Genomic DNA, 16951 nt, shown 5'->3' on the forward strand with positions numbered 1-16951 from the left:
TGAGCTGCCCGGGGCAGTCCTGGTGCTTGGCTAACGTGGGAGGCGACTTCAGAGACTACCTGAAAGAGTTTCACTCTCACCCAGGCACAGTCCTGTACCACAGCCCCAGATGGTAAACTTACCTGATACTTCCACAGGACCACGTTCCTCCTGGTCCCACACTCCTCTCTTCAGGCACACACTGTAGGACCGCATCCTCCAAATGCGTTGCTTGGTATCATGCTTCGTAGGGGTCCACTCCCCAGGGAGGATTTACCCCTGCCAGTGCCTTGGCTCCACTGTTCCCACACCTGGCCAGGCACCCACTGCCCTGTGGCATACCAGCTGCTCAGCAGACAACCCGCATGCCCTGGGGCAAATGAGTTCAACTGATGGTGTACCTCTTCTAGCAATCAAAGGGGTAAGGGACTGACAATAGTAATGAGAACAGACAACTTACTTAACCTAGCCTATATGATTTACAGGAAATACACAATCTTTAGCAATGCAAGTAGTAGAAATACATGTGCGTAACAGTACAATCACAATACCGTTACCTTTCTTTGACAAATGATTGCCAAATTCTACAGGCAGTAAATACAGTGTACCTCTTTCTCTCTGTCCTCAGGAGTACCTTCAACACCTGGATCTGATCTTACTGCAAGCCCAGGATCTATCCGTGGGCAATTTCATTCCTGACAGTACACCACAAGGAAATTATTTACATGGTACTCCCCCTCTCCTCCATTCCTGTGAGGCAGGCCCCATCGCTGTAACAACGCCTGCCCTTCCCTCTTCTTCTGGCAAGGTCAGGAGCTTTCAGCACCACTGGATGGGCGAAATGCCACGAGTACAGCACAGCCTGCTTTCAGCCTCTCTAGCAAACCAGTGCTCGAAAAAACACAGTACAGAATGTGTTCAGACCGGAACAGCCCAGTAGCACGAAATACAAGAACTGTGTAAGCTTCAACACGCCTGTGCTCAAAACCATTGTATCAGTTGGCACCACATATATAGTACGACTACAATTCTAAATATATCCTCTGTTCACTGGCTTGGACCGTCAGCCTTGACACTTGACCTCTAGGTGGCACCATTTGCAAGAGAACTTTTTAAAAACACTAATGTTTCAAAGTGCCATCTGCTGGTACTTTCATTATTTACACATAGCTATTTCAGAACGAGTAGTGAAAGCGTCCGTGTGCTTTTCAGTTGGCAAGACCTCCAACCCCAAACTCGCAACAACTTTTTTTTTTTTTTATATCATGAAAGTGGTTTATTGCATCTACATCCCAGAACACTTAGCATTGTGAGAGCCTGGCAAGTAATCACCAGAGGCTTTCAGAAACGAAAGCAAGTATTTTGACAGCATATGGAGGCTGCTAATTTAACTTTTAAGGTGGACCAGACAGTAGCACTGTAGAGTTCAACTGGAATACAGTGCTTTTCTTTTAAAACTCTTAATCACAAGTCTATATTTAGCTTCATAATCAGGGCAGAGGAATCCTGTCTTTCTGCAAAATTAAATCCAGAAATTACCAGGTTCCACTGGTTATTATCTAGAAAGTAGCTACTACACTTCACAAAAATGTTAGGGCTTATTTAAATTTACTTAACTTTGTAATACGGTAAAAGTTAAGTAATGCACCAAGACTTAGAAGCAACAGTCACAACAGCTCAGAATAACTCCATTTATAATCTTCTCCTAAAAAAGGAAAAAGCTGTCAGTCAGTTCTCCACACTTCTCCAGCAGAAAGAGGATTCTTAAGGTCAAAGCTATTTAGAACCTGTAGGCACAACCTCAGCAATAGTGACCACACAATAGCTACTGCCCTTTGGGTTTAGGGAAAACTACCTAACTAAAGATGTAACATCTGAGGAGAGCTAAACTGTTGTCTGCGTTTACCCAAATCTCAAAGATTATTCTTAAAATTACTTACAAATGACAGCAACAGTTACTGTCAGGAACTGGTTGAGGTCTGCTTACGCTTTCTGCACAAGGAACAGACCCACATTACCTGCAATGAATTAATCAGCCTCTCCAATTTTGTTTCCCTTTCCCCCCCTCGTACTGCCTAATCCTTTCTGCATTTTCTAAATTTCCAATTCTTCCTCCTGTCATCATTTTCTTCCCCAGTTCTTCCTGCAGGACACACAGAGGCACAGCCCCAGAAGAATAAAATACATTTGCTGTGAATGACTAGGTCACTTTACTAACTTGAGGCTATCAGATCAAAAAAACAGTTTAAGCATAGACACAAACTGTACAGCTGGCCTAGAACAGCAACAACCACTACCCAGATTTGATACTGTAGGATAGCAATATGGAAACCATGGCCCCACGTCTGCTCCACCCCAAAAACTTCCCATTTACATGCAGCTTCCTGAAACAAGCAGAAGTTTCTAAGACACCAACCATTTAGAGACAACACAAACTTAGTTAATGAAAATTTATTCTTTCAGTAAGTCATAGCCAGCCCTTATGCGACCAGGGCAGAAGCTGTCGATGATTCACTAAAAAGAGAGAAGAAAGAGAGAAGAAAGAGAGAAATATTAATTGCAGGGGCAGTTTTTCAAACTAGTTGTCAAAAATACTTCTTCAGTTCAAAGCTTTAACTACCAGTCCTGAGCTTAATCATTACCTGTTTAAAATTTTTTATGGCATAAAGATTTCACTCTTCCTTTTAAAATACACATACTAGGATAACAGCACAAAACCGTATATTCAAAAACCTGGCTAGCTGCACTTGAGTCTTTTCAGAAAAAGCAAAGCTAACCCTAACATCTATGGGAATTCTATGTTGGCTACATTTTCCTAGAGAAAAACTACAAATTACTTTCATTTTTGCCACAGATACTAAGCCCTCTCAATGAATTTTGAAAGTAACATGAACTATAACAGTATCCGAGTGAGCACAGAGACTGCAGTTTCTATAAAGTGTTATAAAAATTACCTAGTAGATAGTGACTTCATTTGTTGAGACAAAGATTTTTTTCTAAGTGTTGTGACAGTCATTTTACCCAGCAATAAGTTTCATTAATTTATCAGTTAATATTTATGAAAATACCTATTCTTTGCTGCCTGGTTTACCTATATGCCTGATCATAATGCACTCTTCACCCTCTGAATAACAGCCCCAGCATATTGTTTACAAAACCTATAAGACTTCAGTGAAAATAGTAACATAAGAGAAGACTTACTACTTCCAATTGGGCGGCAGCACTCTCTTAGTTTTGTAGTAGCGAGCCAACCTATGGATTCTGCTTTCAATCAGAATCAGGCGGAACTTGGCATCTTTATCCTTGAAAAGACAGTTACATTACAACCAAGCACTACTTTGACTTCTCAATGATGTACAGTTCAGATGAGCTTTAGTAAAGTAAGATATTCACAGCTACTGCTACAAACTCCACATTCCCATTACCAAAGTCTGATGAATCTGGTAAAATCAGAACAGGACCAGAAATACATAGCTTAAGCAATGCTTTTAAGATCCTCTTCACAAAGACCATTCTCCTTTATCAAAATGCCTCCCAAGCCCCTAAGTTTACTCAAAAGGGGTGGCTAACAGGAAGTACACTAAGAGTCTTTGCTTTGTCAAGTTGTAAATAAACTACTGTATTATTTGAAAAAACAAACATCAAGAGTTACCTACTTAAATTAGCACTCACCTTTCTATTTCTCTCAAGATGTTTGCGAACAGCAACAGCTTTCTTAATCAAGTGATAAAGATCCTCTGGAAGGTCTGGGGCCAGTCCCTTTGATTTAAGGATTCTCAAAATTTTGTTGCCAGTAACAAAGCGAACCTGGGCAACACCATGGGAATCCCTCAGGATCACACCTGAAACAAACATTTACACCTCACACTGAGAACAAAAACCTTACGCAAACAAATCTTGTGAAACCAACCTTACAGTTACAAGATATCCAAAAAAGGTCTTCTCTAAATTAAAAACCTTTCTGGTGGAAACTATGAACAAATGGTAGAGAATGAGTGAGCAAAATACAAGTTGCAGAAGCTGGAACACTTTATCAGTGTGCTACAATATTATTGGGAAATTTTCAACAGGACTCACTAAGGCTAGGTATTCAATCACCCTTTTCTCTATGGTTAACAAAGATGTCATAGACAACTTTACTCTAAAAAACTGTACTGTACCATAGGGATCATTAATACTTTCAGGATTACAATTAAAAAAAAAAAATCATTCACACAGCACATAATTACACTGCATAGCTCATGACCACATAAAGTTGTAGCATGCATACACTTAAGCAGAGCTCTAGCGGGGTCCAAAGTACTGAGAAGTAGTCTATTATGCAGCTACAGCGCCTGGCTCATTAAGCTCCTAAACACAGGGCTGCCGATATTTGAGATGAGACGTCAAGTTTTTCTCCAAGAAACTGGGCAGACTAAACTTCCCTATAACATCTGTTAGTGGCCATTCCTAAGGACAGGTTATAAGATTAAACAGATGCTTCACATTTTCTGCTTGAAAACTACTCAACTACTTCACCAAATATGCTTCTTGCAAGAATGAGACATATTACATTTTTAGTGGTATCCACACAGTCAATACATAGGTACATGAGAAAAATCTGTATTTTCTTAGCATGTTATTTAATATAGGTTCAAGGAACAATTACATTATTACAGTCAGAAAAATGTGTTTTGTCTCCATTTAGGAGTGATTCGTAAACCTTACCAATTTGCGAGGGAGTCAGGCCTTTTTTAGCCAGCTTGTAGATCTGTTCCTTTACATCATCAGAAGTAAGTTTCAGCCACTAAAGAAAATTAGAAAAACAACAACCAATGAACACTGCTTAATACAGAGGCATAGGCTAGCTATATGAAAGGTTTTTATAAATGGTAGAAAAAGATGCTTTGCAATACTTGAAAAAAACAATCAGGAACTGAAATTGTACTTCTAACGATACAGAAACTTTTTTACATATTATGAACCTATACAGCTAGTGAAATATGGTGGGGGAATGCAGAGCTGAAGGAAGAAAATCTCTTTAAAACATCGCATATAGCCTCCAACCAGCTGCTTTATCATCAGTTTACTTTAACTGCCACACTGGAAACATGAATACAAATTTACAGAGGAAAAAACCACTGCCATTGGGAAAGAAGTCTTTAATTGGGCCTTTGACAGAAACATGAAATTGAGAACCATTTAGCCACCTCTTGGTAAAGCACCTACAGAGATTAGTGAAAATCTGACCTTAAGTACACAAATTAATTAAAAAACGAAACAAATGGATCTCTTCAGATAGGACTGTGCCTCTTCTATTACTTCTATTTTAAACTGTGCTGACAGAGCAATTGCTTCCATAATTATTAAGGGGAAGACAATACCAACAAGCTAGGTAATCCTCGCTCTTTCCACAAGCTACAAAAGCTCATTTTTTTCCCCTTTTTTAATACTGTCACAGTATGAAATAGAAAAGCACAGCAAAAATTAGATTTGTAAGTGCTCTTTAGATTACAATTCAAACCAGAATACAAATAAACCTAAGCAAAAAACCCACAAGGTTTTTAAAAATAAGTATAGCATTTGAGCATCCTAATCATTATTAAACTGTTTAACCATCAGCAGTACTTCAAACAACTTCACATTACCTTAAATTGTATCTCTTTATTTTTATATTTTGTGCTTTAATTTCATGTTTCCATTTAACTGTTTTTCAGTACATGCTTTTCCACATGCACCACAAATTGATCTTTCTGCCAACACACAGATCCTCCAAGACATAGTCTTGCAAAGCAAGATAGATTAAGCAGCTGCTCGTTTAGCTGACAGGTAAGCCTTTTAAGTGGAAGTGTCCTGAATGAACTAAGGCCATGCTGAAATTACTTAAGTTAGTGCTCTGACCAGCGAATTACTGTTGTAAATAGTTTAGAAAACAGTCGGTTTATTTCATAATGGCAAGGGCCAAACTCGAGTATGAACAGAGTAATTTAATCTCTAGGAATTATCAGCATACAGACTAAAAATAATTAAAGTAGCACTTAAATAAAGGGAGATACAAAGAGGAAAAGATACTTTTTTGCCCAACAAATCATGTGGCCAGGAAGCGATACTTGCTTCCTCAGTATCCTAAACACCATAGGCAAAGGTCGTATTTTATCAGGCCATAATTTAAAAATGATGATACAAAACATTACTGCTCTCTTCGTTTTGTTTCTTTTCCTGGGCACTGCTAAGCTGCACTATAGGAACCAGACCCTGCACTGAACGCCACAAGGCAGCCGCCCGGGCCTCCGAAGTGCGCACGGAGCATGGAAGTTACTTACCGTAGGCACGCTGCGTCTGTAGGGCAAGGCTGACTGGGACAAGCCCTTTCTGTGTGGAAGAAGCAGATCACATGCTAAGCGGAGCCGGACAAGCTAGACTGCCGCCCTGACCCCGCTACAAGGCAGCCTGCTACCAGCGTTTCCTGCAGGGCCATATCCAGCCTGCATGGCCGAGGCCTGCGGCCTCCCTCTTCGCCTGGAGACAGTGTCACCACCAGTACAGGCCGCACCGGGACAGCATCGGGAACAGGAGCCCGGGCACCACAAACATAACCCTGCCCGGGGCCGGCCAAGGGAACCCGCACCCCAGCACCGGCCCGAGCCTTTCCCCACCCTGCCGCCATATCTCCACCGCCGCCGGCACCCACCCCCCCCATCCCCATACACGCTGCACTGCTCCCACAGCAGCCTTTCTGCTCCCACACCCGTCTGCGGCACCCTTCTAGCACCCACAACAGCCCCAAGCCGGCCCCATACCCCAACCCCGGCCCCTGCGGCAGCCACTTACCCGGGAGCGTGCATGCGACCCATGATGGCGGCGGCAGAAAAGAACGAGCGACGCGAGGCAGCGGCCCTTCCCGCCCCACTTCCGCAGGAAAGGGCGTCCGCGCACCTAGCCCCGCCCCACACCCGCACGCTAGCCAATGAGTGGCGCCGAGGCTGCGCTGCGCACGCCTCCACCCGAGCGCCCGGCTTGCACCGCGCTCCCGCGCACCCCCCCCCCCCCCCCCCCCCCCCCCCCCCACCCGAGCGCGGCGGGCCGTTGGCGAGCGGTGGGAGGGATGAGGTGGTGAGGGGGCAGCGCTGGGTCCGGCCCCCGCCCTGAGGGCGGTTACCGGCGGCGCGGGGCGAGCCCCCCCCCCCCCCCCCCCCCGGCCCCAACGGACAATGAAGACCAGCACACTTTTTTTTCCCCCAGAATAGTGTTTAATGTAGTTGCAGGACAGTTACGGAGTCACATTTAACCCGTTCAGTGCGGGCACGACCGAGGACAATATTGTACATCTTTATTAACGAGCTCGTTTAATTAAAGTATTTGGTTCTTACAGATATATAGACACAGGGAGGCAAACTATTTGCTCTCACTGAATTTCATCACCTGTAGTACTATCTTAGTCACAGTGTCCGAGTAAGGAGCACAAGGGAGGGGAAGGCGGCGGTGCGGCCCTGCCCTGCCGCAGACGGCGGGCCCGAGGAAGAGCCCTCGCGTTAAGGCAGGTGACAGGGATTTCTACGCAACCCTAGCTGTAAAAATAGAGAAAAGAACTTTTATCAAAGATCGCACATGCTTCCAGAGACAGGTAGCTGTAAGATCGTAAAAAGGCAGTAATAAAAATTTCAGTGCAAAGTTCTAGGTTAATAGAGAAAAGGAAGAGGTCTTAGCGCAAGCTGTTACTCTGAAATACCAAAACAAGGTCTATACAGACAATTACATTTCTGGCTGCGTGTCAGATGTTGCATAAAAGATTTTTTTCTTTTCATTAATCAAGATATAAAAAGCTGTTAAAACTATGTTTTCAAGCTACTTAGTGTACTGGTAAATTCCACCGCAACTGAATATTTTCCTCTTTCACATCCATCTGGTTTTTTGTATGTAGTACATTAAAGTCTTATTGCAACAATCACTTTTTTCTGAATTGATAATAGTGCAAAGAGGTGGAAGCTTGGTGCTGTTCCTCTACGTGTGAGGAGAGGCCAAGGCTAGATCCCACAGACAAAATCCATGACCATAAAAAGCTTCAGCCAGTGACTATTTTGAAAAGGAAGGGAAAGGCACAAAATGAGTTAAGCTATGAAGAAGATTAAATCAGAAGTCAGGACATGTGCTAACAATAATACAGTACTATACATTTTTTTCAGAGTCCAGACAACTGTTAAAACTGCAAATCATTTTTTAAATGATTTTAAGTTTATTTGTATTTTGTGCTGTAAGACACTGTGCTTTAATAGCAAACTGCAAAAAAGGCAGTACATATTGCTTTCATTTTATTTCACAATGGAACGTTTCACAAAAACAGTAGTCTACTTTCCTGTGTTTAAGTGACTTGTGATTCTAATGATGGAATGGAGTAAGTCTCAAAAGCATCAAGTGAGCAGGAAATATATCTAGTTAGTTATACAGTTATTATTTACAGGCTATATACTAAATGAAAAATATGCAGAAGATGCCTAGTAAAACTGGGATTTGTTAGCGCCCATTAGTATCAACCCAGTTTCTAACATTCAAGATATTCTTAGCTTTAATTGTAATAATTGCTACGAAATTGGACCGTGAATATTTTAGGCACCAGGAGATTCAAGTTTACTTCTCTCTTCTGTATTGAAGGGAGATTGGTCAGTAGCAGGGGCAGGAAAACCAGATTATGAAATAGGTTTTTAGTGTTGGGTATATAGAAGGCTTTCCCCATATTGCATCTGTGTTCATAGTTGCGTATTTTACTTTAAAATTTCGCTCTAGTCATAGTCAGTGGTGATAGTCTGTCTTGCTTCAAGATTTGGTACTGAAGTGTGCAACTTTATAGTTTTTTTTAGACAACATCATCATCCTAAACACCAAGTAAGGTGAATAAAAGGCTACACCTTTAGTGCAGAAACCTAATTGAGTAACCAGTGGTATTAATAGGAGATGGTAAGTGACATTTGTACTGCACTATCACAATATAGTTCAAATCTAATGTTCCTTGGAATGAAGTATTTTTAGCGGGAGTTAATTCTTACTGGGAGTGAGAAAGTGTTGCTGTGTACTGTTAAAAAAAAGTGACCAAGTTCCTCTCTCAACACTCTGTTATTGCAACTCATTTCTGGCCTGCAATTCATCCAGCAGTTGTGTTTTTTCACTAGAGGCCATCCTTTACCTGGAGGTACAGGTTCAAATGCCACTTGGGATTTAGTGTTTGACTCTGTTCCACGTTTAATCACTGCAGTATTTAAAAGTTCTAGAAATTAAGACATTTCAAAACACTGAGAAGTTGGGCACATTTCCTACAGCACCACTTTCAGCCAGTCTTCATTCAATTTTTGGAGATCATGGGTAGAAGATGGGGTAGAAAAAATTAATGTAAGTTACACTAACTATGAAGATCAGTATAAGTAATGTTATTTGTAAATAACACACCTCAGGAAAAGACTTCCAGTAGGACCTGCAAGGTATCAAATATGAGAACGTTTCCCCTTTTTAAGGAGCTGAAAGTTAACATGTATACATATTTAAATACCAGAAATGAGGTAAAAGAGAAGCATTTGAATTATAAGGCACCATTATTTACAACTCCCATTATTGGCACTCACTCCAATAAGTCTTAGAGAAGCATGGATCTGGGATTAAATGCAATGCTAAGTAATTTTTCCAGCCCTTCAACCTTCATTTCTACAGGTGTGTGTGAAGCCACCAAAATTTTACCCGTTGCTGCTTCTGTGATGTCTAGTTAGTAGTGGGAATGTAATCCTAAAATGTGTCATTTCTTTGATGTTCTCCAGCATCATGCCATGGATGACACAACACAGGTAACAAAAATTAAAAGCAAAAATGCACTATATCCACAGGCCTAATGATTAAGTTATGGTTTAACCAACCAGCATGGTCAAACTGTTCATCTCACTTTCATGGATGGTTTAAAAACCCCTTCCTTTACCCACAACTCTTAAACATTTACAGTGATGCTTTGAAAATATTGCATAAGCATAAACCAGGTTTTGTAGAAATCCTCCAAATTAGGCTACATGAACGTTGGTCCAAATGCAGAGTCTCTTATTTTAAGATGTACAAGTTATCTTCAAGTAGGAAGATGCACAAAGCACAAGTGAATACAATTGTTCTGGTCTTACTCAGGCGTAGAAATGAGTTCACAGATAGGGTACAGCAGTTAGTCGATACCAGTTAACAGTCTCCTTGCTCAAGTTGAAGTCCTTTAGTGAGAGTGTAATTCCACCCAAGAAAAAGTTCTCACGTAACGATTCTGCACTGAGCACACTTAACTGAAGTTCTCTCTGTTTCAGAGTCTCCATGCTATATCCACTGTACACAAGCTAGAAGGTAAGAAGTCAAGAATTTTTTGGTTATCCAAATGAAGTTACACAGATTGCCCTTTCTTCTGACTGCCTAGCCACTGATAGCTGTCTCAACTGCACATTATGACCATTCAGAACGTCTGTTTTCCACAGGATGGGCTGAAGTACATCTGTATTTTATTTTGTGCTCCCAATGTTAAGTGTTTAAAAGGACCAGTGTTTTTAGATGGAAGTACCGTTTACATGCCAAGACTTCTCAATTCATTCTTCTCCACATTATGAATCAGTGAATCCAGGGCAGGGGAATCTTTAGTTTTAAGATTCCTTTCCTTCTCCCCATCACTCCTCAGAGTCAGTCTGAGAAATTTCTGCTTACTTGTAATAGTACATTTATCTACTCAGTTGCTTTGGGCTTTTTTGGGTGGGGTTTTTTTCTGGTTTTTTTGTTTTGTTTAAACAGGGCACAAAGTTTCTCAAACAAGTTCCTTTTTCATTTATATATCTTCACAGATTTTTTAGACAATGTTTTAATTACTGCTTAGAATAAGAGACAACAGCAAACCATAGGGAGTTACTACATAAGTTTTAACTTGCCATTTCATTGAAAGTTGGATTTCTTGTCTTCCGGGAGATTTTGGTTTTGCGTTTGGATGTTTTGTGCGTATCTGGAAGTAAGTATGTTTTTACATAGGGATTTGGATCTGCACCATCTTCTGTAACCTACAACCCAAAACCAAGACAAGTTAGAAAACTAGTTAGTGCATACCTATTTGAATATTTATTTTCAAGTACCTAGACTTTGCAATCAAGCTAACCAAAAGCAGCAGTAATTAAGTTGGCAGTTGGAAAATTTGGAGGAAGAGAGAGAGAGTTCCACCATTCCTGCATCAATCTAAGTCACGAAGGTAATTGACAAAACAGAAACAGTTTTTGGCAGTGAGCTCAGTATCTCTACTTACCAGGTCTTTAATGTGCATCACCATGATAAATAGAGTGCTATTTCTATATGATATGGATAGCTTCACTTCTCCTCCCACTTTGCCCGAGGTAGGACTTGATGGACTTGCATCTGAAAAAACATACAATTATTTCCTTTGTAATATTTGTACATTTACATCAGTACTACACTGACTTATTACATATGGGGAAAAAATACAAGCCTTAGACCAAGTTCAGTTCCTGATTTTATTTCTAGTTCCCTAATAAGAGGGCAAGGCCATAGGTTTTAGAGAGTTTTACATTCTCTTGTAAGAACCAACTTGGAGGTTTAGAGTAAAAACTTGAATAATTTAGTCAAGCCATAAAAAGCCCAAGTGATCACATATATTGTTGCAATTTTTGGTATGTTTTTATTTCCTTGAAACTGTATGCAGGCACATTTGGAAAGACAGTGATGCAGAGTTTTCAATGAGGGAAAACTACAGTTAATTAAAAAAGGATATTTTTTTTTTTAAAAATCACATTGTAAAAGGTGTCGTACTATAGCCATCCAATTTATAAACACCACCCAAAAACATTACCTACCTGTAGGCCTGGCTATTCCATCTATTCCTTCCACTTTGTCATCACGAAGTAACGGATGGAAAAAAGTATAAACAAGATCACACTAAATTTGGAAGAAATGTTACATATTAGTTTAAGTGTTAACAAGCACCAAAATCTGAAAACTTGCACTGGATTTGCTTAAGTTACTTGAACTCACTTCTGCCACCTCTGAAGAACTGTTCATCAGACTCTGTATGTAGCTGTTGAGCTCCACTTTTCTTTTAGCTGCTACATCTTTTATATGTGTTCGTCCCAGAACCATCTTATTAGGAAAGCTACAAGGGGAGAACAAGATAGAGTTTTCAGTTAATTTCTCTGAAGTAAGAACAGTTAGATTTCATTGTCATTTCCATCCTGAAGTGCTGACATCCATTTTTTTAATGTCAATCATGAGTGGAAACACAGCATGCTAATAGGTAATGACATTATAGAAAGGCAGGGCAACATTTATAGGTAATTGTTGTAAGCAATACGACACACAGATTAAAAGACACCGAGTTGCTCCTCTGGCTCTCATCCTTAAGACTTAGAGACAACAGTTTTCTCCCTTAATTGCCAACTTTGAGGTCTAGTTTGCCCCTCAGCAGTTTTGTCTCCATTTCAAGGTATTTCTTCCTCCACCCAGCTGGGAGCAGTTTTGTTGCTTCCATTGTAATAGTGATGAGTGAGTTAGGAACATACCCTGGTAACTTCCAAAGAGGAAAGAGAATGCCAAGTTTGTTGTGGAGCTCCTGGAACTCATCAAATGTTCGGAAGACAAACGTTGGCTCAACTTGCCCTTCTCTCAGAACTCTCACTACATAGATCTGCCCAAAACACAAAAAACCAAAGATAAAGGTAGTAACAATATTATAGAACTGACTTAACGATATAATTTTCTTAACAGTTAACTCTTTCTACTATGGTAATCGTTCTCCTGCATACATATCCCAGTAACAGCATTTGCATTTTATAGTAGAGTTCGAATTATAAATAGCCCTACTGTAATGCAAAGTAACATCACATGATCTTCCCATAACACAGATCCACATCTGACGGGATAAAGGTAGTTAAGGCTAAGCTGTCCGCATTCTCCCTTTTAAGCCTCATTGTAAGTTCATACCATATAGCAGGTGTACAACATTTTAACACATCAGTGCGGGATTACATCTAGACATGTATCTGTGGGGCCAGAACTACCACAAAACTTTTCAGGTGTGGACTATAGAGGAAACTAATGCCTAATTTTTTTCAATCTAATTCTCTCAAGATTCTAAAGGATTCCACTTTTAAAGTGATAATTTGGTGGGCAGATGCAAGTGTACTGCATTATACAAAAGGAATTTTTAAAAATACTGAGGGTACAGTCCCAGGATGCAGTTATTCACATTATTATGAAAAGGAAATGTAGGCTGAGAAACTGCACAGAAAATTCAATTCAGTGGACTCATTTTATGGGCAGATAAGTTAAATGTATATTTAAAAAATGTGCAACTGAGAAGAGGTTTAAAAATCTAGACAGAGGGAGACTACATCATCTTAACAGTTTCCTGGAAGATAAGAGGCTGTTTTGGCTTAGACCAGGAGTGCTCAAATACACTTATAATATAGTGATTCAGTACAAAGCTGCTCTTCACTTCTAGCGTTATTTAGCTTTGTTCTACCTTCCCTAGCTGGTGTCTTAGAGATTAAGACATTTACAGCAAATACAACTTGGAAAGAGATGTACATCTGCATATATCAATATAGCTCACTTTTTAAACAACTTGAGGAAAACGTAACTTGAGCTGACTATTCTAGGCCAAACAGCAGTAGAGAAGTAAAAAAAAAAAATAAATTGAAGATGGTTGCACATCTGCATAGGAATATGAATATTAATACTAGTCTTAAAGTGTAACCCAGGTCTCAAAATCCTGAGGGCAAATTGCAATGTTTGCTGCCTCTAGTAAGACTAACTAGGAGTGTAGGTGCATGTTCTGGTTTCAGCTGGGATAGAGTTAATTTTCTTCATAGTAGCTGGTATAATGTTGTGTTTTGGATTTAGTATGAGAATAATGTTGATAACACTCTGATGTTTTTAGTATACACACTACTTAGCAACAACTAAGTCAAAGGATTTTTCCACTTCCCATGCCCAGCCAGCAAGAAGGCTCGAGTGACACAAGAAGTTGGGAGGGGACACAGCCAGAACAGCTGACCCAAACTGGCCAAAGGGATATTCCATACCATATGACATCATGCCCAGTATATAAACTGGGGGGAGCTGGCCAGGAAGGGGCGGATCACTGCTCAGGAACTAACTGGGCATCGGTCAGCAGGTGGTGAGCAATTGCACTGTGCATCACTTGTCTGTCTTGAGTTGTATTTCACCCTCTTTTTGTTATCTTCCTTTTCATTACTATTATAATTATTATATTTTTTAAAAAAAAATTCTATTTCAATTATTAAACTGTTCTTATCTCCACCCACAACTTTTACTTGTTTTCAATTCTCCTCCCCATCCCACCGGGGCAGGGAGGAGTGAGTGAGCAGCTGCATGGTGCTTAGCTGCTGGCTGGGGTTAAACCACACCAGTGCATTAATGCAGGAAATGATGCTTTTACTTAGGAGGAGCAAATACAACTTTAATGGAAGGTCAGAACAAAAACAGAGTGTTTGACTTAATGACTCCTATTCAGGAAGGAGCCATTTTACAGAAGGTGGCTACATAAGCCCATAAACATGACTCAAATCCCCATTTTTTAAAATAGTCTCCACCAATACTACTTCTAGATCCTTTTCAAGAAGTGTCTTCATTTTGAAGAATATTATTGGATGCTAAAAATACCGATCTGTACTTTAGCACTCCTGTGGCTGGTTTACCCTGCGCAGCAGCTAAGCACCCACACAGCTGCTTGCTCACTCCCACCCCCTCACCAATGGGACAGGGGAGAGAATAAGAGCAAAAGTGAGAAGACCCATGGGTTGAGATAAAGACAGTGCTTGGGAGGGGAGGTGACGCAAAGACAATCTCTCACCACCTCCCACAAGCAGACACGTGCCTAGCCAGTCCCCAAGCAACAGCCACCTTAGAAGACAGCACCCTCCCGTCCCCCGCCTTCTTCCTCTACCCCCAGTTTTTATTGCTGAGCATGACATTATATGCTATGGAGTATCTCTTTGGCCAGTTTGGGTCAGCTGGCCCTGCTGTGTCCCTTCCCAACTCCTTGCCTACCCACAGCCTACTCACTGCAGTGGGGGCAGGGGCAAAGTGGGAGAAAGAGAGAGTCTTGACACTGTACAAGCACTATTCAGCAACAGCCAAACCAACGGTGTGTTATCAACACAGTTTTAGTTAAACATCCAAAACACAGCACTGTATGGGCCACTATGAAGAAAGATAACTCCATCCCAGCCAGAGCCAATACAACTCTGTTCTTCTCCAGGAAGCAAGCAAGCTGGCCCATTCCCAATAAGATCTAGATTTCAATTATGGGTTTTGTTTTTACTTTCAAGTCATCCACAGTGGGGCTCAGTCTTGGTTGTCAACATTGGTGTAGGTTTCTAGGCTCCCATTACAGTCAACGCAGGCAGACTTCAGAGAAGTCTTCAGCTCATCCTGAATCTGACATTAGTGCCTAACTGAACAAGTAAGTATCTATAGCTGTATTTACTAAGTCTCTGTCAATAAAGGGAACCTAGTTGTCTACCTCAAAGCCAGCTACTTAAGGCTAAACAAGGCAAGTCTCCCCTGGACTAATTCTCTGCGATTAAGTACTGAACTTATGGCAAGAAGGAGAATGTATCTTGTTGGAAGAAAATGCACAGTATCTTCACTGAGTGGAAACAGATTCCACATACTTACATAATGTTTATCTGGGTTATATCTCTTCTGATATGTAAACACAGACACTTGTTTAATTCGGCCATCTTGTTTAAGAGAATATGTTTTAGCAGAAAATGAGAGGATGGGCTCATCATTAGAAGGTAGACCTGAGAAACGCAGCTGAGCCAAATTGTGAATGAAGAAATTAAACTTTGTGGCAACACTTCCCAGACTGGATTCAATCAACCTAGAAAAGAAAAAAAAAAAGTCAAAAACCACAAAAGGGGTTCTGTCAATGAATCAGACTTCAGTCTAAGAAAAATAAAAACCAATTTCTTACTGACAGAGAAACAGTTCTTAAACTAAGTGTCATCAATGGGCTATATAAATAGCATCGTATCAGCATTTAATAGAAGATTCAGTATCCAAACTTTGGAATAGGTTGTTATCCGAGAAGTGAAGTTTCCAGAGTTGGTTAAAAATCCTTGAGTACTGTGTCCAGCTCTGGGGCCCCCAGCACAAGAAAGAGATGGACCTTTTGGAACGGGTCCAGAGGAGGACCACAAAAATGATCAGAGGGATGGAACGCCTCTCCTATGAGGAAGAGCTGAGACAGTTGGGGTTGTTCAGCCTGGAGAAGAGAAGGCTCTGGGGAGACCTTATTGCAGCCTTTCAGTACTTAAAGGGGGCTTCTAAGAAAGATGGGGACAGACTTTTTAATAGGGCCTGTAGCGATAGGACAGGGGGTAATGGTTTTAAACTGAGAGTAGATTCAGACTAGACATAAAGAAGAAATGTTTTACGATGAGGGTGGTGAAACACTGGAACAGGTTGCCCAGAGAGGTGGTAGATGCCCCATCCCTGGAAACATTCAAGGTCAGGTTGGACGGGGCTCTGAGCAACCTGCTCTATTTGAAGATGTCCCTGCTCATTGCGGGGGGGTTGAACTAGATGACCTTTAAAGGTCCCTTCCAACCCAAACCATTCTATGATTCTAAATTGCACACATACTACTGCAGTTTCCCCCATATATTTAAAACGAAGTACAGTAACACATAGCAACGACGCAGTTACACTACATACACACCCCCACTTGCTACAATGGGGCATCATCCCTCCCTCCCCAGTGTGCAAAAGCACTTCTTGAAAGAGAGAACTTCTTTACAATGCATTACAAGGTTCCCATCATATACACCGCTATTAAGCAATTTAGAAAGTATTCAAAATGCAACTCTCAAACAGCCAGACAGTTATCTACACTCAGTATTTCAACCAAATTTTTTGCACAAGGTTACTCTTAAAGGCAGCAGAGTATTTTAGCGCAAGCATTAAT

At 40.9% G+C, this 16951-nt stretch overlaps 2 protein-coding genes across 4 annotated transcripts in view; both read right to left on the minus strand.

Moving 5' to 3' along the window:
* Window positions 1-2414: 2414 nt before the first annotated feature.
* RPS13 (ribosomal protein S13) lies at window positions 2415-6846 on the minus strand. The gene is made up of 6 exons (XM_050898211.1): window positions 6790-6846; window positions 6282-6330; window positions 4687-4765; window positions 3652-3821; window positions 3181-3281; window positions 2415-2493 (listed from the first exon to the last, which is right to left on the minus strand). The coding sequence occupies exons 1-6, from the start codon at window positions 6810-6812 to the stop codon at window positions 2460-2462; spliced, it is 456 nt and encodes a 151-aa protein (XP_050754168.1). The 5' UTR covers window positions 6813-6846; the 3' UTR covers window positions 2415-2459.
* A 353-nt stretch (window positions 6847-7199) lies between these two features.
* Window positions 7200-16951, minus strand: part of PIK3C2A (phosphatidylinositol-4-phosphate 3-kinase catalytic subunit type 2 alpha) — a 77482-nt gene continuing 67730 nt past the window's right edge. For all 3 annotated transcript variants that reach the window (XM_050898198.1, XM_050898200.1, XM_050898199.1), the window contains 7 exons: window positions 15658-15865; window positions 12516-12640; window positions 11992-12109; window positions 11814-11895; window positions 11249-11358; window positions 10884-11009; window positions 7200-10307 (listed from right to left, as the gene is read on the minus strand). In XM_050898198.1, coding sequence (XP_050754155.1) covers window positions 10125-10307; window positions 10884-11009; window positions 11249-11358; window positions 11814-11895; window positions 11992-12109; window positions 12516-12640; window positions 15658-15865 — 952 coding nt within the window. In that variant the 3' untranslated portion in view covers window positions 7200-10124. The remainder of the gene's footprint in view (window positions 10308-10883; window positions 11010-11248; window positions 11359-11813; window positions 11896-11991; window positions 12110-12515; window positions 12641-15657; window positions 15866-16951) is intronic.

The sequence above is a fragment of the Gymnogyps californianus genome, chromosome 5, assembly GCF_018139145.2.
Source record: "Gymnogyps californianus isolate 813 chromosome 5, ASM1813914v2, whole genome shotgun sequence".
Taxonomy (NCBI): domain Eukaryota; kingdom Metazoa; phylum Chordata; class Aves; order Accipitriformes; family Cathartidae; genus Gymnogyps; species Gymnogyps californianus.

Excerpts from the sequence above, each read along its gene's own strand:
- RPS13 (XM_050898211.1), bottom strand. The coding sequence starts at position 6,812 with ATGGGTCGCATGCACGCTCCCGG. Across the intron at positions 6,331-6,789 it reads GGTCGCATGCACGCTCCCGG|AAAGGGCTTGTCCCAGTCAG; the intron begins GTAAGTGGCTGC and ends TCTTCCACACAG. Across the intron at positions 4,766-6,281 it reads ACAGACGCAGCGTGCCTACG|TGGCTGAAACTTACTTCTGA; the intron begins GTAAGTAACTTC and ends AATTTTCTTTAG.